The 23,846-nt window shown below is 38.3% G+C and overlaps 1 protein-coding gene across 1 annotated transcript in view; it reads right to left on the bottom strand.

Annotated features, from left to right (window-relative positions):
- Positions 1-22,472, bottom strand: part of DUSP10 (dual specificity phosphatase 10) — a 38,293-nt gene extending 15,821 nt beyond the window's left edge. Inside the window, exons 1-2 of the mRNA XM_081944225.1 lie at positions 22,177-22,472; positions 18,877-19,711 (exon numbers count right to left, since the gene is read on the bottom strand). Of these exons, the coding sequence (XP_081800351.1) occupies positions 18,877-19,669 (793 nt within the window). The 5' untranslated portion in view covers positions 19,670-19,711; positions 22,177-22,472. The remainder of the gene's footprint in view (positions 1-18,876; positions 19,712-22,176) is intronic.
- Positions 22,473-23,846: the final 1,374 nt, after the last annotated feature.

The following is a 23,846-nucleotide window of genomic DNA, read 5'->3' as shown; positions in this document are numbered from 1 at the left end:
ATTTAATGAACCACTCAGGAATGCATTTGGGCTTTCTACCACTTCAGCTAAACAGTCTCAGAATATAAGCAAAGAGATGGCCCACTTTAGTAAACAATATCAGGATTTGGATAAGGTATCATCAGCTTGGTGTATATTAAGCATTCTCCAATATCACCTCTGGTATCTTTAGGTCATTTTTGGGACCCCATACATTCTTGACATCATCCTCTGAAGCTAATGTGGAAGATAACAAAAAGCTATTTTTAAAAGATAATGGAGATTTAAAATTCTGATGTGTTGGAAATGCCTGAAGGAGGACTTTTAGACTGAAGAGTTCTCAACTACCTTCCTGCAATTGAAATAGACAAAAAGCTTACATAATTGGTGTTGGTAGCCTTATAAAGCCAGATTTCCTCCAGCAATTGCTATTGAACATGATAGTTTATTCACAAAAGCTTTCACTTAGATTATCTTCAGAAGCAGCTCCCAGTCAGTGCAGCATAGAAGACAGTATTCTGAGACAGGAGACTGGTCAGAATTGGGTTTAACTGCCCAGTTACTAAAATACTAATTTCAAAGTTACAATTCTTAGAGAATTTATATTAGATATTCTTCCATGGAGGAAGACAATTTTGGAGAACTCTTGTTTCAATTAAATCTCATCAGGAATTTAATTGAGTCATCTTTTAATTTAATTAAGTCATCAGGGAGAAAACTCTTCCCCTCTGTGCTTACTTTGTAGCAATGCTCTTGCCACAACTAAGACGAAGACTCATCCCAGAGATTGTTAGGAAATTTCTCCTTTCCTTATTAGAAGAATGCATAGCCATTGACCACTCACATTTCTTAACCACAATGTGCTAAAGAATGCCTGCCTGGCCGGCCGGCCGGCCGGCCACCCACCCATCCATCCATCCATCCATCCATCTATCCATCCATCCATCTTATAGAGCTGCCCATCTCATAAGCAAGTGACTCTGGGTGATGTACAATAAGTGGCATACAACAAAGCTAAAACAATAAGTATCTAAAATCATTATCATTAACAAATATTAAAAACATTTTGAAACTATGAAAATAATTAAACAAGAATAATAGATCAGATGATGTTAATAGTAATGGAGCCACCTCACTTGTTCAACCATCCTCTGCAGTCCCCAGGCTTGCTGGCATAACCATATCTTGAGGAAACTTCATAAATTTAGAAGTGATGGGGCCATCTTTAACTTGTGGGAAGGGAAAGAAGAGATTCCACAGTGAGGGGGGCACAGCAGATTCAGCAGTCTTTAAAGGATGTTTATGCCTAAACTAGTCTATACTCTCTTAACTTAAATCTGTTAGGATCCACATTCCAGAAGCAATGGGAATGCATACATGTTCTCTCTGGGAAAAATAGGAGCTTGTGTTATTGGTCTCTGTCTTTATTTCTCTACTGTTGCAGTTGTATAACTGCATAATAAAATGGCACAAGGTGACAGATCTTATTTAAAGCTCTCAGCTGTGGATATGAAGCAGTGGTGGGATTCAGCCAATTCGTACCTATTTGGGGGAACCGGTTGTTAATTTTCTAAGCAGTTTGGAGAACGAGTTGTTGGAAGAAATCTCATTTTGTTTTTTTTCCACTTTACAGGGCTAATCCTGTAAGGAAGGCCAGAAGGAAACATTATGGTGTTGTTTCTAGACGAATCTTTATTGACCTGCTGACAGAAACTACCTCTCGGGTTAACCTTTATTACATTGTAACAGCTCGCAAAGCGCCCATCAATTCTTAGTGATGTTGAGTTGGCCACACCCACCCAGTCACATGATCACCAAGCCACGCCTACTCAGCTGGTCATTAGGGCAGAGAACTGATTGTTGAATTATTTGAATCCCACCACTGATATGAAGCCAACCCATCCCAAAACTATGGGGATATGTAAAGAAATCCAACATGGTTGTAGTGTATTTTGGTGATAAAAATTGTGAGTTGAAGATGGCTCTATGTCCAGAAACCAATCCTCAGGTATAGAAATCAGCAATCAGTAATTTCCACTCTGGTGTCTGACTGACTAGACAAGACATATCTGCATGCAATAGAAGAACCTATGAAATTGGTTTTGGCTCCTGAATCAATCAGGGCTTCAGATTTATTATATAAATAATTGAGAATGAACAGCAATAGGCAATATAAAACACTGTATGTCTGAGGTCCCTTAAATTGCTGGATGACCCCTGCTCCTGACACTCCACAAAGAACTGTGTCATTTTCTAGCAAAGTAGGCTTCATGTGAATAGAATATTTCGTTGGAAAATAATCCTTGAAGCCACAGCTATGATACTTTACAGTCAATTCAAGATAGGAATTTTTATTCTAGAAAGCTAGTACAAATACTCCCAAACTCCATAATATAAGCAAAGCCCTTACATATATTTGCATTGCTTTTCTACAGTCCTCAGTGAGGTCCATTGGCTTCAAATTGCATTTGAAAAATCTGATCAGAAGAGGGAAGGGGAGTACACAGAAAGAGAGATAATAGTGATAATTTTGCCTTTTTTCCATGCATAGTATGCCATTGTCCTTCAGTTCTTCCAACTATAGTTATACACTGAAATAATCCTCCTTAAGAATTTGAGCAACCTATGAAACAGTTTCTCCCACAGATCACCAGATAGGACTTCCTTTAATTAATCAGCCTAAGCCATTTCATTCCAGTCCATATCTCAAATCAACAATATTTATTTATTAATCAAGCAATTATATAGCAGACCATGATTATATGCCTATACTCGTCAATTACCTTGTGGTAAACTGTTCATTTCATGGCTAGCTATCACTCTCCCAGCAATGTTTTTCCAAGGCAGCTTACAGTATGATCATAAAATTAGGATACTCTCCTGGACAGGATTGTTATTTTCCAGAAGTAAAACTGCTCATATACCTGCTCCTCTCATTTATGATCCAAGTACAAATTCTTTGTTAGAATACTTAAGAGAGGAATTCTACCTGTCTTAAGCAAATGTATAATTTATAGCTAAGTGATGAACGTCTTAAATCTCTCTGGTATTCGATGCAGAGCAAGATAACAAGGTACCACAAAGCTGTGTAGCAACTGGTAGTTCCTGGACTTTTCCCCATCTGCCGTGTGATGTAATTGTTTGGATCGATTGGTTAATCTACAAATCTACATGAATCACTTTAGCAGATCCATTTGGTCCTTATACAAAAGAAAGCATTAACAATGGCATGGCAAGAGAACTGGTCACCATGGTCCAGCTCTAGGAACTTGAAGCAAGCACCTCTACGGTAGAAGTAAATAGTTGCTGAAATTGTGGGTCAGGTTTTAACCCACAGGCAGGACTGAATCAAGAATTACAGCATGGAGAAAATAGGAAGCCAGAACCAAAAAAAAGAGTTACTTCTGTGATTCAAGATCAAGCCCTATATATAGAAACAATAATCATGCCCTCTTGTTTTTTGTTTTTCTTCCTGCTCCATCTCATGCACTATCTAGCCCTTCTCTTTTGAGTGTCTGACTTGTTTCCATCTGTCCTTTGTTTTTGTAATTATCAGATTTGTAATCAAATCGTTTTCACTAACTGTATAGGAACTTTCACAAACCAACTCCTCCCATTTACCTACTCCCAAAAGAATCATCCGGGATGACTCATTTGTAAAAAGGCAAAGGTTCCCCTTGTACATATGTGCTAGTCATTCCCGACCCTACGGGGCGGTGCTCGTCTCCGTTTCAATGCCAAAGAGCCAGCACTGTCCGAAGACGTCTCTGTGGTCATGTGGCCGGCATGACTAAACATCAAAGGGGCACGGAACACTGTTACCTTGGGAGTGATCCCTATTTTTCTATTTGCATTTTTACGTGTTTTCGAACTGCTAGGTTGGCAGAAGCTGGGACAAGTAACGGGAACTCACTCATTACGCGGCACTAGGGATTCGAACCGCCGAACTGCCAACCTTTCTGATAAACAAGCTCAGCGTGTTAGCCACTGAACCACCACATCCCTGAATTCATTTGTACTACTTTACAATAACTAAATCCTGAGCATTATATAAATATGCAAGATCATTCTCCTGTCACCACCCTTTCATCCTGCATATACGTATTACCTGTAGAAGCCAATTCATAAACAAGCTACATCCTAAATTAGTTCATGAGCAATCTAAATTGAATTGCAACCCTTTCTGATTCTTGAAGTCGCTAATGCCTGACCCATGAGCAACAGGCAGCTGTTAAAAATTGGAAATAAAATAGAAGTAAAATCAGGACAAGAAAATGATCCAAACTACTGTACTCACAGGCCTCTTAAAATTGAGCTGGAGTGAGCAGTATTTGTGTACTGTGCAGAAACAGAACAAATTTAAAGCTGAGGAACTGAGAAAATGGACAAAAGCAAAATTAATAAATTCCTAATAATCAGGGAATGTTCTACAAGCAGCCCTTTAGTGACTGCCTTGTTTAGCAACTGCTTGCAATTTACAATGGTGTGGAAAGAGTAACACTGTGACCAGTCCTCACATTTATTATCTTTGCAGTTCTGTAAGGCAAGAGAAAGCTGAAGTAAGATAATAAAATCAGGATATTTCACTTGGCAACTTCTTTCTTTAATTGCTGGTTCTAATTGTGGTCACTAAATGACCACAATTAGAACCAGCAATTAAAGAAAGAAGTACCTGTATATTATCTATCCATATATATGTGCAAATGTAAGAAAGATATATACACGCATATACATACATACAGGAATGTATTACCACATAGTAATACTAAGTTGTATATATAAATAGTCCTCAACTTAATACAATACAATACAATAGCAGAGATGGAAGGGACCTTGGAGGTCTTCTAGTCCAACCCCCTGCCTAGGCAGGAAACTCTATACCGTTTCAGACAGATGGCTATCCAACATCTTCTTAAAGACTTCCAGTGTTGGAGCATTCACAACTTCTGGAGGCAAGCTGTTCCACTGACTTACAACTGTTCTTTCAGCAACCATTTGAAATTATGATGGTGTTGAACGAAGGATCTTTTCTTTAAATCCACCTCATAATGCATTTCCTTTTATTTTTTACTAACTGGTAAAAATTGCAGAATGATAGGAGGGTGGAGCCAGATCTTAACTTAGAGGTATGAATCACATTACTTATGAATAAAAGTGGAGATGCTGAATATATTTAGCGTACTAGATCTGGTGGCTAATGTGCCTGAAGAACTATGGACGGACGTTTGTAACATTGTATAAGAAACAGCAATTAAAACCATCTCTTTTTAAATATCATTAAGCAAATGCATCATTCTAGGTGATGGGGAAAAATAAGTAGAAATACTCAATTGTAATGAAGACAGTCATCTGTATTAGCTAAAAATTCTAGCACCAAATTAAACAAAATATTATTAGAATGAAGAAAGTTCTGAGCTATTAATCTTTATGACACTGCAAAGTAATTTTATGATTGCAATCTTGATATTACTCAGAATTTGAAATGTGACCTTGAAGGCAGCACCATGTAATCATAGACCTTAAATCAGAATTTTCTTAGACTGTTTGATAATCCAGCCTTGCTAAACATGACCAAGCACCTAATGTAATTTGAGAAACTTTTATCTGAAGTAATGTTTTTCAAACTATTTGAAGAAAATGCAAAATCCCTTCATAGAATTAATTCAGAGGAAGTATTTTGCAGAGAAAGCTTCCAATCTTCTTGTATAAAAGATTTTACAGATCTCCATACCAGACATTATTCACCTGCTTTCTGTTTTCAACTTTTTTTTATATATCAGTTGGCTATATATGACCTGGCAGTTATATTGGATGGTTCACATTAGCCACAACAATTTTAGGATTGGATTACCTCCTGACCACATACAAAGGACAATGTATTTGAAGTCAGCACTTGCAAATTTTATGCTCATACTTAAGCAATTAATCTGTAACAGGGCATGCCCTTGAGTTTTCAAAGTATTAGCAGTGGGAATATGGAGAGAGTGAGAGAGTAGCTGTTCAGGAGGGAAAAAAACCAAAATATTTGGATAGATCACACCTGTGCAAATACTGCAAACAGAAATAATATGAAATTGTAAAGCTAGAGGCATCTCTTGTGCTATTTATTTTTTGAAAGAAAAAAATATTCTAATTCAAACAGTTGCCTCAATCCATTCAATCACTCAGGACCAAAATCCAGCCAAATGGAATTTAATTATGATTAGGTGGAAAAAATATATGCAATTTTTTAAAATGTGACTCCCCCCCCCCCAAGAGCAGCTTGGGACTTCCTCCCATTTTTTCAAGTTATGTAATATTAAATTGAACTTTGCTTAACTCTTTAAACTATCTTTACCCTTACCCAATTTGACAGCCTCCAGGAATTCACTATCCACACAATCAACAGTTAATAACCTGTCAATGCCTCCAGGTTCCTTTACATACTGAAACTCCTTACAGGAAGGCCTGCAACCTTTTGGGCCCCAGGGACCAATTCCACGGAGAAAGGTTTTTCTGCAGACTGGAAGTAGTGTGGTTTCACGTACTGCCTGCATCCTTTGGATGGGGCTTCAGATGGCCCGGATTCTGGCATGCGGCCCAGTGCCGGTCCACAGACCGGGGGTTGGAGATCCCTGACTTAAAGACTTCAAAGTTCTTCTCAAACCTATTTTTCCCTGGGAAGCTTTGCATAGCATAGATCAGGGGTGGGTTCCTGCCAGTTCTAACCTCTTCTATAGAAGAGGTTCCACAAATCTACCGTGCCATTTAGAACTGGTTCCAGCTCCCTCCCCCCGCCCGTCCGCACCATGCTTGCCCCACCCGCCGCTCACTGATTGGCTGGCTCACCAATCGCCCCGCCCACCTCTAAGAGTCCTATCTAAACCTTAAAGTTTTTAAGCTGTCAAGTTTGAACATCCCTGAGGTTTTTTTCTAAAGGGCTAGGGGTGCAAGGGTCTTGTAACTTGACAGCTTTAAGACTTCTGTGCTTCAAATGCCAGAGTTTCTGAGCCAACATTTTGGTTGCTAAGCGAGAGCGCTGTTAAGTGAGTTTCACCACATTTTACAGTTGGCCATGCCCACCCAGTCACATGACTGCCAAGCCACTCCCACCTGGTCACGTGGACAGCAAGCCACTCCCACAAAGCAGGCCACACCTACAGAAGAGGTTCTAAAAAAAATTGAAACCCACCACTGGCATAGTGTACTTGAACCAATAATAACAAAAATACCCTAAAACATATTTACATCTAAAGGGACTTGAGAACCAAAACATTGACAAATCCAAGATTGATTCTCCAATCTATATAGTCTGGAATCTTATTTCTTCAGTGACCAACAATTTAGTAGCCAGCAAGGTATGAAAGCAATACTCCAGCAGTCCTAGGTTCTTTCCTGTTTTAACTTCAGCTGGATCTCAGCCTATTATTCTTTCCAATCTGCTTAGATCTTATTCTTACAAATCAACTCTCCTTTGACTCAAGCTCAGTTCCTGGTTTTTTTTGGCAACCACACAGACATTATTTGCCAATACCATTTTCTGTTTCTTTTTCCCCCCAACTGCTCTGCATCAGGCGCATGCTATAGTGGTCTCCCATTGATGTTACCTTGCTTAGCTTTTGGAGATCAGCCAAAGCCAGCTAGAGCATTCAGAGAATTGGTAAAATTGGGGGTTGGACTAGAAGACCTCCAAGGTCCCTTCCAACTCTACTATTGTATTGTATTGTATTGTATTGTAATCAAGGAGAGAAGCAACTTAGAACTGAGGAGAAACTTCCTGACAGTTAGAACAATTAATCAGCGGAACAGCTTGCCTCCAGAAGTTGTGGATGCCCCAACACTGGAAGTCTTTAAGAAGATGTTGGATAGCCATTTGTCTGAAACAGTATAGGGTTTCCTGCCTAGGCAGGGGGTTGGACTAGAAGACCTCCAAGGTCCCTTCCAACTCTACTATTGTATTGTATTGTATTGTATTGTATTGTATTGTATTGTATTGTATTGTATTATTGTATTGTATTATTGTAAAATCAAATATATGAGTATCAAACTATATATGTAAGCTCATTTTGTGAGCTACTGTGATGAGGAAAGTAAATTCTACCTAGAATCAGCAGCCCTCTGCCTTTACTCTTCCCCACTAGAGGTAGTATTCAGCAGGTTCTGACCAATTCTGAAGAACCGGTAGCAGAAATTTTGAATGGTTTGGAGAACCAGTAAATACCACCTCTGACTGGCCCTGCCTCCATCTGTTCTCTGCCTCCCAAGTCCCAGCTGATTGGGAGGAAATGGGGATTTTGCAATAACCTTCCCCTGAAGTGGGGAGGGAATGGAGACTTTACTGTATCCTTCCCCTGCCACGCCCACCAAGCCATGCCCACAGAACCAGTAGTAAAAAAATTGAATCCCACCACTGTTCCCCACCCACTAATTTCTGAAGGCCCCCTCCCCACCTAATTTCCCAAAATGGTGCTCCTCCATTTGGGCTAGGAAAGACATAGCAGAAAGCATTGGAATATTTGCATCATTTGAATCCTTCTTTCAGAGACTTTCGACACCATGGATGAGTTTCTTTCTATAACTGGAGCATCCAAGAGTTTAACTGATGCAAATTTCATACTGTTTTCCTTCCCAGTTTTTAACATTCGATAAGACTGTTCTTTTCTAATGCTTGGAGAAAGGGAGAAAATGATTGCAATCCAATAAATATCACATGGTTTTATAATACAGAAAAGTTTCAACTACTTTTATAAAGAGTGAAGGAGAATTCACTCACAAGGCAATTTATTAATTTATGCACACATTTCATTTTAGCTCCAGCTAAAAGCACTCTATCATTTTGCCCAGATTTAGTCAGCAGGAACATACATAGAAAGTGACTTGTGTGAAATATTAATACAGCCATTTGGAGCTTTTACCGCTGATTCGTTTCTTCTTCCAGCCAGGACTGTATTGGTATCTAATTCAACACTGTTTGTCCTTCATTGCAGCCTTGGTTCAGGAAAAAAATCAGCAGCTGGCGCTTGTCATGTGGGGGATTATGCAAGCATTAAGACAACACAAAGGGTAAATTCAGAAATTTGGAAAAGGGGCAGAACAAGAATCCCCTTGGATGAATTTAGCAATCTGGAACTTCTAACACACTGAACTTTTAATGAAATGTAAATATGGCTCCTTTGCTAAAGTTGACAACTTCATTCCCTTTGGGCTTTTTAGCAATGTTTATGCCTGTTCAAAAAATTACAATGTACAGTGATGTTAGAACCGAGATGCAATTTCTCAAATTAATTTTCCATGATGGGTGGATAATGCCCGGACCCCCAATGCAATGGAAAATGTACAAGTAGAAATACCTGAACAAAGCTACAGCTGTTCTGAAATCAAATGGAGTCAATTCAAGGAACACAATGATATAATTTAAGAATCAATACATTATCTTTTAATTCCATCCAACAGTCAGCTGTGCAAACATATTCAATTTCTGTTTGGATAGATAAAAAAACAAGAACTTTCAAATCAGCATTCTTAAGACGAAAATATATCACCTACCACAACAGGAGCACCAAGCTAGCTGATCAAACCTGTCCTAAATCCTCTATTTTCCCATAATAAGCACAAAATAAAAGCAAGAATTCTGTTTAGATAGTGAACCAATGAGGCACATGATAATGCTAAATAATAACTCTGCCACTTCAGACAAAACAAATTATGTTTACCCAAGAAAGAAAAACCCACAGTATTTCCCTCTCAACAAGCTACTGCCCTTTGTATCACTAATCAGAATACATGCCAAGCTATCAAGTTACAGTAAGCGCTTAGAAAGAAAATAGCATGAATGCATGTTTTAATAACACTTTCTAAACTGCAGCCCATATAAAATGAAAAAATAATTAAATATTAATTGCAATAAGATGAATGCAGGATAGAAAATCCTGGTAGGGTATGTCACCAGCATACAATAAATTGCCATCTAAGTTCTGGCAATAAACATTCCTTAAATGCTTGCATGAAAATAAAGGTACCCTGATCCCTTAAGTAAAAAGCAACTACCAACAGATAACTGATAACACTTCATATGAGGGTAAATGTTCAACCTGTATTATCCTATTCAAAAAGGGGTAGGGTATGTCTCACATTAGATGATCTTTCCTGAGGGTTACAATACAATTCAGAGCATGCTTTTACCAAAACAGTATATCTTTCAGAAGTGCTGGGAGTGTAATGTTTTTTAAAAATCCTTGTGATTAGTTAAGAATTGTGGTCATTCCAGTCCCATAAGACCATAAGATAAGAGAACATTTACCTGAGATATGTTTTAAGATTCAGTTACCAACAAGGTTTTCCAATTAGTTGGTTATACTGTATAGGAAACAGAAGTGAGCTGTTCCTGTATTCACTCTGGCTTTCCAGTCATTCTCATTGTAGTTAATTCCTTTGCCTTAAATCAACACTTCATCTAATTACTCACCAACTTTCTCGCTGAAACCCTTGTGTTTTTCAGCATTGGGCTAAAAAACCTTGTGCTTTTTAAAAATGTTACTGTCCCTTGCCATACCAAAAGTATTGATTCAGGCTGCCTAATTCTCCTGCTAGAATCATTTGTCTCTTGTGGGGTTCACCACATAATTGCTTTTAATTTTATACTTCCCTCTTCCTGTGCTCTCCCATTCAAATACTCCCATATTGTTTCAGCACATTTTAGCATTACATTGGCAAGATTACAAACTCTTAACAATACTGATCAAACTCTCTCAAATTCCAATTACTAGTGGAGGCCCAGTTAGCATCACCCATGATAAAGATCTAGCATTTAATCATCACTAACAAAAATTTTGGCAAGACTTTCACTGGCAAGAGATGGAAGTACACAGCACATTCCAATCACTTGCCATACTTAAAAAACTAGCAAATATGTTCATGTGTCATGCAGAAACATGATTCCATAGTCTTTTCCTACCAGTACTCATTCAATAGGATGAAAGAGAATTCATTCTGGAATGTTTCTTTCCAAGAAGATAAATTCTTAGTGGTAGAGTACAGTATTCTTCTTGCACATTCTTAATTACATGGTAGCTGCTGCTTTCAATTGTTAATCAATGATCTATTAATCTACAGGTGCCTGACTCACCACATTACAACAAAATCAAAGGGAAAATTTTCAAGGGGTTTCTTCAAGTTGGAATGACTGGGAAGCCAGGAAGATTGTGGGGTGATGGGAACACCAACATTCAACTCAGAAGTACCAACCAGAGAAAACAGAAAGAAAATCTTAAACAGTCTAGATTAGTAGAAAAACAAACCCATCTGTTACAAAGCAAGAAAATTGTGAAGAAATTGCAAAAGAGGTTTCAACACAGCATTATTCTGTTATGACTGAGTTCCAGTGAAATAGCACTTGGTTTTTAAACTAGTATGATCTTGAAAGCTTGTGTGTTCTTCATCTCAGTCAACTGCCTGATGTTTGGTAAGATCAGAAATAGTCACTTCAGAGTTGACAAAACTCAGAAAATTGTTGAGAAAGCAAGTTCTGCTAGAATAAATATGCTGTCATATTACAAATAGCACACATAAGCAGTTCTCTATACAGAACTGTAGGAAAAACATGATATTCTAACTAAGAAAACCACTAAACAATTTTTTCTCTGGTTTGAAAAAGTCTCGTGATGTACCATTGGTTCCTAAAAATGAAAGAGGAGGAGCTCTAAAACTATACCACACTACCAAACAAAATAACAACTACATGAAATCAAACTAAAATTACAGCTAGTTAGTTGGGATAGTGTTATCATATTTTTCTGTGGCTATGTAGGCTTGTGTTACTTACTAGTCAGTCAAATCTCAAATAGAGAGATATGTACTGAAGTTAAACATTTCTTTATTAACTGTTAATGGGTGTGATGTAGTATGTAGATAACACATTGGAATTATCAGTAGCAATGATTGGAACCACTATTATATTTATTCACTGAGTTTGGATTACATCTGCCCCCTAGGGCCAAACCCTTAAGTATTATTTTCTCTAAATTTATTAGAATAACATTCCATAAAATAGACTAGACTAAACTAATAGTGGCAAAATACTATCCAATCCATCTGTCCACTAATAAGGACATATCCATTGTCAGTGGCACACTTAGAACTTCCTATAAAAGATAAAGTACCATCTGGGGAAGAAACAATCTGTTATTTTATAGGAAGTCCTAAGCGTCACGTCCCATACAAAGGCTTCAACACTGAGTCCTTGGCTTGTGTATTGAAGCCTTTGTTTTGGGACATGCATTCTTCTTTGCCAGGGCTTGAAACCAATTCTGCTGCAAATCAACTAGAGCACAAAACGGCTTACATAGCTTGATGTGTAGGTATTCTTCAATATAACATTGAATTGAGTTAATTTAAGCGTCCATGACTAAGTTTTTAAAGGGTTAAATTTAGGTGTGGATTAATTCTTCCCTTTTTATATTCCCAGAACACACTGTCCCTCGCTGATCCAAACAAACACAGGGAAACAGAGCCAGTAACTAACCCATTGAGCTTTCATGGCTGGATCTGGAAATTAAGTTCCTAGTCAAAGGTTCCAACTACTACATCATACCATTGGTTCATTTGCACATACCAACTTAAATAGATCAATTTAGTACAATATAAGAACATCTGTAATTATTAGTTAGCCCCTATCAATCCAATGTGTTGAATCCCCAATCCATAATCCATAGCCAACATAGCATATGGAAAACATTAGTCTGTATTCCAATCATCTGTCTAGGTCATTTGTCAATGCTACAGTAAGTTAATAATTAAGACAGATTACTTCTGCTTTATGAAAGGACTAGGAGTTATTCAGCAGAGTTGCATAATAATAGAACAATACTACAATTACCAAGCTGCAAATGGTGAAAAAAATGGTCACAAAACCCACAATTTTGGAAGATCCAACACATCTGGAGATCCTCAGGTTGGGGACAGTCACATTTATGTCACCCAGCATTCTGCCTATATAGTAGCACAGGTTTATATACTACAGAAACACTGTGCTCAGAGAAATAGGAGAGACAGAATATAAACATCTAAAATTCATATAGTAAAGATAAAATAGGACTGCTGCTCATATAATTAAGTAAGAGTTTTTATCTGTACATTCCAGTAGGTAAATTTTTAATATTATTAGTAACATTCTGGTCTTCTATATGGCTCCAGCATTTCTTTATACTTAAACACAGACACACACAAATCCACAAAATGCACCAGACGTCTAGAAGAGTGAAAATATACTTGATCGAGGTCACCAGGCAGAGCTGTAAATTAAGCCTGTAACTTAATCAGGAGAGGTTGGGGGAGGCAGGGGGGAGGCCAGTAGAGTCTCTCTGATCAGTTTCTCCTCTGTGTGACACTGAACCACTGAAATGGCAACAGCGCAGTCTGCATGACAGGCAGCACCAAACATGGAGAACATGGTCCTAAGCAAGGAGGGAGGGAGTGGAGACAAACTTGGACAGGGCAGTTAGCAACCAATGTTTACAAACATAAACCAGGAAGATCAGATGGGCCAGCCATAAATTATGACTGGATTGCAGTCAAGAACGAGTCTCACTCAACATAAAAAGCAGAGCAGCTCCCTAGCCCAACTTCAGCTTTAGTTCAATATCTAAAAACAAAAATGGCATCACATGCAGGGCATTAAGAGCTACTGAAGCATGATGGAAAAAATTCCATCTGACAAGTGAAATTAAATAACAAACACCTCTCCAACCACACTGCAAGCACAGAGGCCGAAGCAGAGCCTTGTGATAATATGCATCCGTGGTCCAAATCCTACTTCCAAACAAGGCCTTCTCTTGATATTTTTTCAAATTGAGATTTTTTTTTAAAAGGACATCATCATACAGAGAAATTAAGAACATTCTTTTTCCTGCTTGTATTTTTTCCTGTCATCATTAAATTTCAAAAAGGATTCAAACAGCAATTGGAAAAGGAGTGTGTGTGTGTGTGTGGGGGATAATCTCTCTTTTCTAAAGCATCTTTAGATTTATGTTTTTGCTAATTTTAGATTCCCAGCTTCAGAATACAAACGTAGCACTGTTTTACTAGGATATGATGTGACAAGGCTTTTTACCTCAAATCAGGGGTTGGGAAGCTTCAGTGTTTTAGCTTTTCAATGGGCCTTACTTCTAAAGATTTGGACTCCTGGTTCTCTGTCAGACTTCATACAAAAAACATACACTCACCAAGAAATCACAGTAAACTCAACTTCAGTCTTCTAAAACTCAGGACTGAATATAGGGAACATTGTCTGTTTAAAGTATTATAATCTCCTTTTACTATTCATGGATTTCAAAATTATTCAAGAATAAGAAACCATGCCCTGAAATGGAATAACCAGAAGCTAAGAAAGATTGGGATTGTAACCTGGATAGGATACCACCTGGGAATAGCAGAACTGTGGGATCGACTGAAAAGTTGAATAACTTCGCAGAAGGCAACAATAAATCACTTGTTTACCATTGCCAATAAAATTGCAAATATAGACCCATGAAAGCACCAAGAGCGGAGTTTGAATCATTACCAAAATGTCATAATTATTTGTCAATTAAAAGAGCAGATCAGCAGTAAGGTTTTTATGTTCCATATAAAAATAATTTAAAGTTTACTATATTTAATGAGGTTTAATAATTATGACTAACACAATTATGAACCCATAAGATCCATTTGCTGATTAGGGAGCAATCACTGTTTTCATGTTCCTTTTTTTCTATATTCCTTTTTTTTCAAAGTGGAAATGGTTTTAAAAGTATGTAAATGCAAGAACCAATGTTAACATTCCTTAATCTTTGGTCCTTTACGCAGATCCCCCAAATTAATTATTGAATAAGACCAAGTGCCTTTTTCTTGATTACAATCTATATCTACAGATCAGGCTTCCCCCACCTAATGTTTTCTGACTGCTTTTGACTCCAGTCTCCAAAAGTATGTCTGGAAGGCACCAGGTTGAGGGGGAAGTGACTTTGGACATGCTGTCCTCAGATACACAGCAGCAAAGTGTTAGTCTTTTTCCTTTCTCACCATTCCAGGAGCATCTAGAGGTAGTAGAAGGGCTTTGAAGTCCGGAGCTCATACAGAAATGGCTACTATCTAGGGATTGTGGCCATCTTGACTATTCTGCAACACCACATAACCTTTTCCCAATCAATTCTCTTAAAGCTTGTATAACAAGATACCAATTTAAGGGAATATAAAATCCTTGCCGTAGCCATTTTAAGATGAATTAATGTTTGAAGATGTGTCAAAGACTAGCTACCTTCCTTCCAATGGAGACAAGGGAGTCCATCCCAGTTTGAATCTATGAATCACAGTAAAAGCCATTTTTAAACTGCATTTTCCATAAAGCCTTTTATAATTAGTGAATACCTCCCACTTCAGAAGTCAGGCTAGCAAATAATTTCTGTACACAAGGAAATACAGTGAGATCTGCTTGTAAATCTCTGCAGGTTTATAACAGAAAATTGAATTTGATGTTTGCTAACATCAAATTCAATTTTCTTCATTAAAAATTAGCAGGAATGATGGGGGGGGGGGGTGTTGTTTAATTTTTTGCCTAAAAATAATTTGAGCTCACTTCCTAAATTGAAAAAAAATCCTAGCCACAAATATTATTTTAAAGGTCCTAAGCACACTTAGAAATAGAGTAATATTTGGCATCAAAACACAGTACTACATAGTATATTTAGGTGTTTTCTTTCCATTTCATCTACAAAGTGATGTTCATTGACACCAGTGGAAATCTTAGAATATAATTGTTTGTAAAATCACAGCCATGGTTCCCAAAGATACCACAATTGTATGCATGTTTACAAAGGGATGCTCTATTTACAAAGCCACAAGCATAATCTCCCACTAGCCAAGATGCACAGGGCTTTCCTAAAGGCCTCCTCGTGGAACCAGTTCTGTAGGGGCAAAAAATAAAAGGAAAACCATTCATTTCCTTAGTAATAAGAGAATGAAATGCATGTGACCAATATGCTGCCTTTATTGGTAGAGTCACACAATTAAAAATGGTCAAAGAATCATATTCTTGCATGAATTATGCTGCTGTGTAGTTTTCCATATACCGGTAGTGAAATCATGAGAAATCCGCAAGATCTATTAGCAGGATTGGATTTTACTTGTGGTAATTAAAAGAGTTGCCTCCCATTGGAATACAACTGTTTTGCTAGATAAGATCCCCAAAACAATATTTGTTAGAAGATGTCGGCCTTATCAGAACCCTGGCAGACAGCATTGAAAATCTTGAGGTCAGAGGCAGAGAAACTGAACCTAGTTATGGTAGGTTCAGTTCAGAGGTAGTATTCAGCAGGTTCTGACCAGTTCGGGAGAACCGGTAGTGGAAATTTTGAGTAGTTCGGAGAACCGGTAAATACCACCTCTGACTGGCCCCGCCCCCATCTATTGTCTGCCTCCCGAGTCCCAGCTGATTGGGAGGGAATGGGGATTTTGCAGTAATCTTCCCCTGGAGTGGGGTGGGAATGGAGATTTTACAGTATCCTTCCCCTGCCACGCCCACCAAGCCACACCCACCAAGTCATGCCATGCCCATCAGGCCACGCCCACAGAACCAATAGTAAAAAAAAATTGAATCCCATCACTGGCAGACAGCATTGAAAATCTTGAGGTCAGAGGCTGAGAAACTGAAACTAGTTATGGTAGGTTCAGTTGCTATCATTAGAAAACAAAGTAGCAGTATAACCCAAAATATCTATTTACAAATAATTTTCCATCCATTCAGTGGGAGGTATGAGTAGATGAGATATGCAACTGCAACTGAAGAAGTCTGGTTTACTCAAATTCTGAGAAAGATAGTTCATTGCCATCAAACCTTTCTCTAAACTTCCAGGAGGATAATTCAAATTACCCTCTATCAATACAGATTCTCAAGGAAAGCAAATTCCCGTAGAATTTGCAATCTCAATTCCCCAGTGTTATACAACATATTAAAAACATACTTTCTGATTTTTAAAAAATCTTGTCTTTCAGTCAAAAAGACAATTTACTATGAAGTTTAATTAGAAACCTTGCATACTTAGAGCATGCCATTCCTCATTAGCGAATTAGGAAACTTCAGCTAACAATTACTTCTCTTTTTTATATTAACAAACAACATAGTTTGTTCTCTTTCTTTCTTTTGGCCTTTGGAAGATGCATCATAATGCAAAAGGCAACTTCTACTGTAATCTCCTGCTTCAAAGTTGCTTAAGTTATTTGAAAGTTTACTGCTATTCTTTTCATTAAAAATGCTGAATTTCACAATTCTGTCATTTGTTTGGGGATTGTACATCCAATTAATTTTAGAGTGACTTCACTATAACTGATGTAGTCTGAAGGAAACCTGTCAAAGAACTTGCCTCATTAAAAGTAGTATTTTTTCAAGTGAATACATTTACAATAAACCATGACAATATTCTAATAAACTGCAGTTTGAGTTCAAAGTTACGCAGCTGCCTTAGACCTAGCTAGTCCAAATCAGCCTATAAGAGGTAATTCACAATTTCCTACCATTGCTTTCTATGTGTTTTGAAGATTCTATGTGCACCCCTGCCTATGTAATCACTTAGAATGGAAGCCCGAGAGACAGACTTTTGAAATCCTTATTACTCCTAAGTCAAGCTTCTTCAAATCAGATTTCAAAATATGAATGATGTGTAAATTTTGCAAAGACTTTCTTAAGAACACTTCTCATTTATCATGTTGCAAGTTATAAATATTGTGAATAAATTATTGAAGCAATCAGATACAATATCACACAATTTTAATAATATTGTTTGGGATGGATTTATATTTTGTAGTTTTATTTTTGTGTAGAAACTACTCTGATTGCTTATGACAAAAAGGACATAATGATGATAAAGTACAATTCTCCAATGTTTTATATTGGAGGTCTTAGCATTTTTATTATGCTACTGTAAGATATGTTATGTAAACAAGCAATAGAACTTTTTTTTAAAAAAAATATGCTTTTAGTTAATAAGTATGGAAGTAACTAATCAGCAGATATTTTCTATTACACAACTGAGTCAATAACCAACAAGCCTGAATATGTGTGTATCTATATGTGTACAAAAACACATATAGTGCAGTGCATACAGACCTCAAATAAATGCAACATCTCTCTGCTATTTATTAAAATAGCTCTTTTTTCAGATTTTCTGCCTAAATCTGAGAAAAAAGAGCCAGTATTTTTAAAAAACCAACTAATTAATGCAACTCTTAAAATAGCAGTATTTTTGTTATTGTTCAGGGTCTGAAAAAAGTTGGGCTACTTTAATAAATAGAAGATATGAACTGCAGTTATTTCCAGTCTGAAGTATTTATTTCAAATCATTTTGAGGCATGCATATGCATCACTAAACTGTAAGGGATTTATATGTATTTTGAATGCCAGACCATTAAATCCCTGGTTTAATAAAGTACATTAGAGTGTTAAAAAATAAACTCTTTTAGACCAGTAACCATGCTATGAGTCCTTCAGAAGCCAGGAGGAAAAATTGCCCCAAAAGGAAGTATGAGTGGCCTGAACTTCCTCCTTTGTTCCTGCCATGTGCAAAAGTTCCTCTTCCCAGCAACAGGGAGCTCCAGAAATGACAGATGTACTTTGAGATCTTTAGATGGAATCCTGCTCAGGGTCCTTTCTATTAACACTACCACAGAAAACTACTATTAAATAATAGTTTTATGTGGTTTGTATTTTTCCTTCCCATGAAACACAGAAACTCTAGAAGATTTCTGGATTAGTATGATCTTTTAAAACATCATTTAAAAGAAAGTAAGGAACAGTACGCGTGTGTAGGAATGGCTAACACAGTCATATTTAACGTGGCTCAGATCTTGAATTCAATCCAGAGGAGAGAAAAGCAGATGAGCAGCTATACATACCTTTGAGAACCAGTGGTTCCTTGCCTTCCCTCTTGAGAGACTCCAGCACTATGTGCAATGGATGTGAAGGCATTACTCTGCTTGGTTCATTAGTATTTTCATCATAAACAACTATTTCTTTGGAAAAGATTCTTTTAAAGGAGTCCTTGCCTTCTCTGCAAGAGATCAAGTCCAAGACAGTGATCTTGCCCTGCTGAAGCCTTCTCCTACTAATCTTATCGGAGCAATTGATATGAACAGCCCCTTGGATGTGGCTTTTGTTATACTCCATGAAAGGCCGGCAATCAATGATGACTGGGCCTTGGTGGCTTTTGTTGCATTTGGTCATCTTTTTTGCCAGGTCATTGGGATGGATGATTTTGATGCTTGCCAGTTGCTTTGTTGGACCTGAGATGGGACTCCCCACACCACTGGATGGACTCAAAGAGCTAGAGTTCTCATTGTTGTTGACCATTTGGTTTGCTGAGCAAGTGGTCAAGGTTCCTATGCTGGCAGAGACGCTGCTGGCTTGGGTTTGGGCCTGATTGTCCTTGTCGTATGTTGCCACAGTGCAGCAACTGGCACTGCTGCATCCACAACTCAAGGAGCGGGCAGAGCCGTTGGATGAGGGCATATACGTCAGATTAGCAGCCTTGATGGATACAACAGCCGTGCTGAGGAGACTCACAGGGTTTTCACTGGCAGAGGAAGCAGATTCAAGGTAGCTAGAATCTAAGCAAAGATTGAGATCCTGAGGTCTTACAGGCCTGGAGAGTGCCACTACAACCCTGTCGTCTAGTGGAGAAGGAGGCATGAGGAGGCTGAGAATGGGAAGTCAAAGGAACTCAAGCTCTCTCTGTTAAAAACAAAAGAAAAGGAGAAAAGGTAAGTTATCTGTTGATGGACAAGCTTTCATTCTAAGACTTGTGTGGGAGTCTCCCTTAACAATGATCATTCCAAAACCTGTTTGGAATTGGTAAAAGCACAAAAAAACACCCAACCCATTAGCAGTAGTAATCAATTAGCAAAGAAAAATTAGAAAACTGAAGATGTGTTACTGTTTAGCTAATTTAGAAGCAAGAGTGTAAATGAATCAGAAAATCCTTCAGCCCAACCTCTATGGAACTGCGGAAGTGACAGAATGCAATTCCTTGCAAATTAGGACTTGATACCACGTTCATTTAGGCACAAGGGTGGCATTTGCTACAGAATATCCCCTTTATCTCACAGTTAAACATTGAGGGTAATATGAATGCATTTGTCTGAGAGTAAATAGTAAGTACCAGACACCAAATGGAGTTAACTGAATACATTTTTTTCTTGAAACTAACCCAGCCAGGATAGCTTCTTGCTCTCTCTCATTCATTAGGGGGAAAAAAATGAAAAATCAAAGTTTTTAGGTTTATCATGTTACTTTAATTGGATAATCTATACAACCATGTTAAAGAGCAAAAAAATAGAGGTTTGGCAAATAAATTAACCAAACACGTCTTACTTTAGTAGACAATCTACCTGAGTATCTGTGGTGCATGAAGCAAACAATTCCTACAAGAAAACATTGCTATCCCTGCTCTAAAAGGAAAGAAAGGTTACACAAAGGCTTTCTTCTACATAATTTATTAATGAAAGAGTCAAAAGCTATCAATATGAAGATCACATCTCAAGAAAGCAGGAAAAATAAATTTGTTGCAACTTTTATTTAAGGAGACATTTTCAAAATTGCCAAGGAAGAACATCAATACCTTGTCTAGCAATGAAAACAATCATTGAAATGAAAGAGGATTTTAAAAATAAAATAAAATGGGAAGGTGTCCTGTATCTCTTATGAGTGGAACTGCTATTTTGGAACCGTTCTTTAGTCAGATGCTAATGCAATCATTTAATGACAGCTCTGGAACATCCAAGCCTCAAGGTACCTGAACTCTTCTGATTACTGCTGAACACATGAATATATTTCTCTTCAGAGGAAAAAAAAACCTAAACCTTCCTATTACTTTGAAAGTTCATATCTTATATTAGCTTTAGAGTGCTGAGTGACCAATTACATTGGCACCTGGCTCAGTCTAATTGAAAGGGGTCAAAAATGTCACCGATTTTTTTTTAAAGATTACTGCAGTCTCTGGAACTTGAAAACCTAATCATACTTATGGGTAACCAATTTCCATTTAAGTCAAAAGAACTAAAGTGCAGAGTAAGCTTGCCGAGGATCAAACAAAAACTAAGGGCAATTGTCCTCATCTCCTCCAAAGGACTGTACTTAAAAAATGATTTTAAAACCCTATTTAAGAAGGTTTTTTTTAAGGGGTGGGGGGAAATAATTCTTCCGTATTCGTCTTCTAAAATCATAGCATCCTCTCCACCAGCAGCACGACTGTCCTTCCGTTAGCACGGCCCTCATCCTAAAACAGCAGTCAGGATAAGTAATGTTATTCTCTCTACAGAGGAGAGGAAATATTTGCAGGATGAATTTAAATCGCTGCCGCAAAAAAGGACAACATAATCTGTCATCTGGGCGGAAAGAAGCAGCCCAAGAACGCTACGCAGAGGCAAGAAATCTGAAATATACAGAAACAGCTTTTTAACCCCTCTTTTTCTCTCCCTCCTCCTTTATTGAAGCTCAAATCTCTTTGACTTTGTAAAATAAAATGTAGAAACCCAGGAGCATGCTGTGACTTTTATAACCGAGTCAGGTGTGGAATGTGAGAGGGGTTTTTAAAAACATCTGAAAAGAACATCTCTTTGGGAGGCCAAAGATAATTCTTTCTCCCGATGCAAAGCTATTCGGGAAGATCTGCGTCTCTGCAGCAGAGGCAGTTTGTAGTTCCAGCCAAACCGCGAAGTCAGGGTTGCGATTGAAGAAAATCGCAGCCAACAACAATAACAACAACAACTACTACTACTACTACTACTACTCGGGCTCATCTATAGTTCCACAGGTCCCAGGAAAGAGAAGACGTCCCCTCCGGGGATATATGCTAGAGATGCTGTGAAGCTGGATGCCTCCTATGCATCCCGATCTCTCCCCCCTCCCCACGATACTGCAGCAATCCCAAACGAGAACAGCTCGCTTTCATCCGACTCATTCGGTGGACATCCGCTAGAGAGAGAAACGCACAAACGACGACAGGAGATAGGCGGGGGTTAGGAAGAGAGGCAGCGCTCTCACTTTTATCGACCCAAACTCTCTCTCTCTTTCTCTCTCTCTCCCTCTCTCCCTCTCTTTAAAGGGGAGGAAAAAACTCTTTTCGAAGCTTCTCAGTTATCTACATAAAGACGCAGGCACGGCTCCTCTCCCCTAAGGAAAGAAAGTCATCTACTTACTTCATAAATGAATGGCTATTCTCCAGCACCTGGCACGCGGCTGTGGCGATCGATTTATATGCATCAAGCCCCCATTCACTTAGCTTCATTGATCTCCAGCTGCAACATACTTACTTTCTCTTTTGCTACCCAGTTAATGTAAGGTTCGAAAAGGGGCCGAGGCGGTAGAAGAGATTGACGGGACCTTCACCCAATAGGCGTTCTCTCCCGGAGGCTTGTTTTCCGCCTCTCGCGGAGATGCCAATGATTGGGAGCGAATGAGTAAGTGGGCGGAGCCAGTAACTGCCCTCTCATCTCTTAAGGGGTGGTTTGGTCGCAGTCGCTTCGGGCTTTCTGTGTTATAACCTGCGTAGCGAGTGATGTCATTGAAGGCCAATCAAAAGCTCCAGTGGGCCAGCCTCAGCCGGAGAGGAGCAGTAGCAGCTGCTCCCTATTTACATGTAAACTTTACCAGGAGGATGTGGTTAACCCTTTCCTGCACAGAATTGTCAATCGCGCCCTTTAAACTACTTTTCCTCCAAGTGGCTTGGCTGGCTGATTCTCCCCTCTCCTCTTTTCCTTTACGGTTCTTTTACGCTTACAGGAAGTTCACCACTACTTTCTCGTGTCCACTACTCTCCCTTTAAGATCTACCTCTCTCCCACTCTTTCAATGAATGAATGAATCGGTGAATGAATCTCTCAACCACTCAATTCTTCTTATCCAACGCGGGCATAACCGCACCGGTGCCCCTCGCTAAATGACTATTTCATTTGGAACAGCCCTGCAGAAACAACAATCATTTTGTCAAGCTCTTATCTTTATTCACCATTGCTTGAAGGACAAGAAGCAAGAGGAAGACCAGGGTCCCCTCTGAGTCTTTTAATTATGCTTAGTGATTGCCACAGAGGAGGATGCAGTGAGGTTTTAAGGCAGTGCAACAGAAGAAAAGGAGCCAATCAAAGGCAAATAAATAGACGGTACTTAATAAGATCTAAATAAAGAACCCAAAATAACAATGCCTTACAGTTTTGAGAAATGGGCAATCTCAGATTTCACCAAGCCTATGCTGACAACTAGAATTAAACTAGTCCTCTTAGCTTTTCTGTGATGGCTATAATTTGGTAGATTTCAATACTCCCATCATATTTGAGTTCTATTAACCAGCCCTGAACTGAGGAACCATTCAAAGCTAGCCCCCTGTAGATGACCACTGTTGTGGTTCAAGACTACTTTCCCATCATTATTTCTATTCTGACCACATATGTGTTTGTGAAAAGTTCAAAAGTAGATCTTGATGCAATACTCTTGCCTACTGCTTCTTCCTAGCAATTTTTAATCATTTACCCAAAGTGTCTAACCTGATATTTGCACATAGGTCAGGGATGAATAACTTTTTTAGGCTGAGGACTACAGATGAAAATACACAGGAACTATATTTCAAATAATACAATTGAGAAAGAGCAAGAAGTAGGTGGAGCCCAATAGGCAAAAACTAACTTTGACGTCATTAAATTTACATTTAATACAGATTACTTTATAATAAATAGTTAATATCCTCATGTTCTACTTCAATAATATTTTTCTCTCCATATTCATTATATTACATTCAATCTTAGAAGTTAGTGGTCAGTTTTATAAGTCTCTGTACTCTGTAGCAAAGACTTTTAGGAGTTAAAGTGAGGTTGATG

Source organism: Natrix helvetica, assembly GCF_964273705.1.
Source record: "Natrix helvetica genome assembly, chromosome: 2".
NCBI lineage: Eukaryota > Metazoa > Chordata > Lepidosauria > Squamata > Natricidae > Natrix > Natrix helvetica.
Note: the sequence above shows the minus strand (reverse complement) of the source record. Positions and strands in the feature narration are given on the sequence as shown.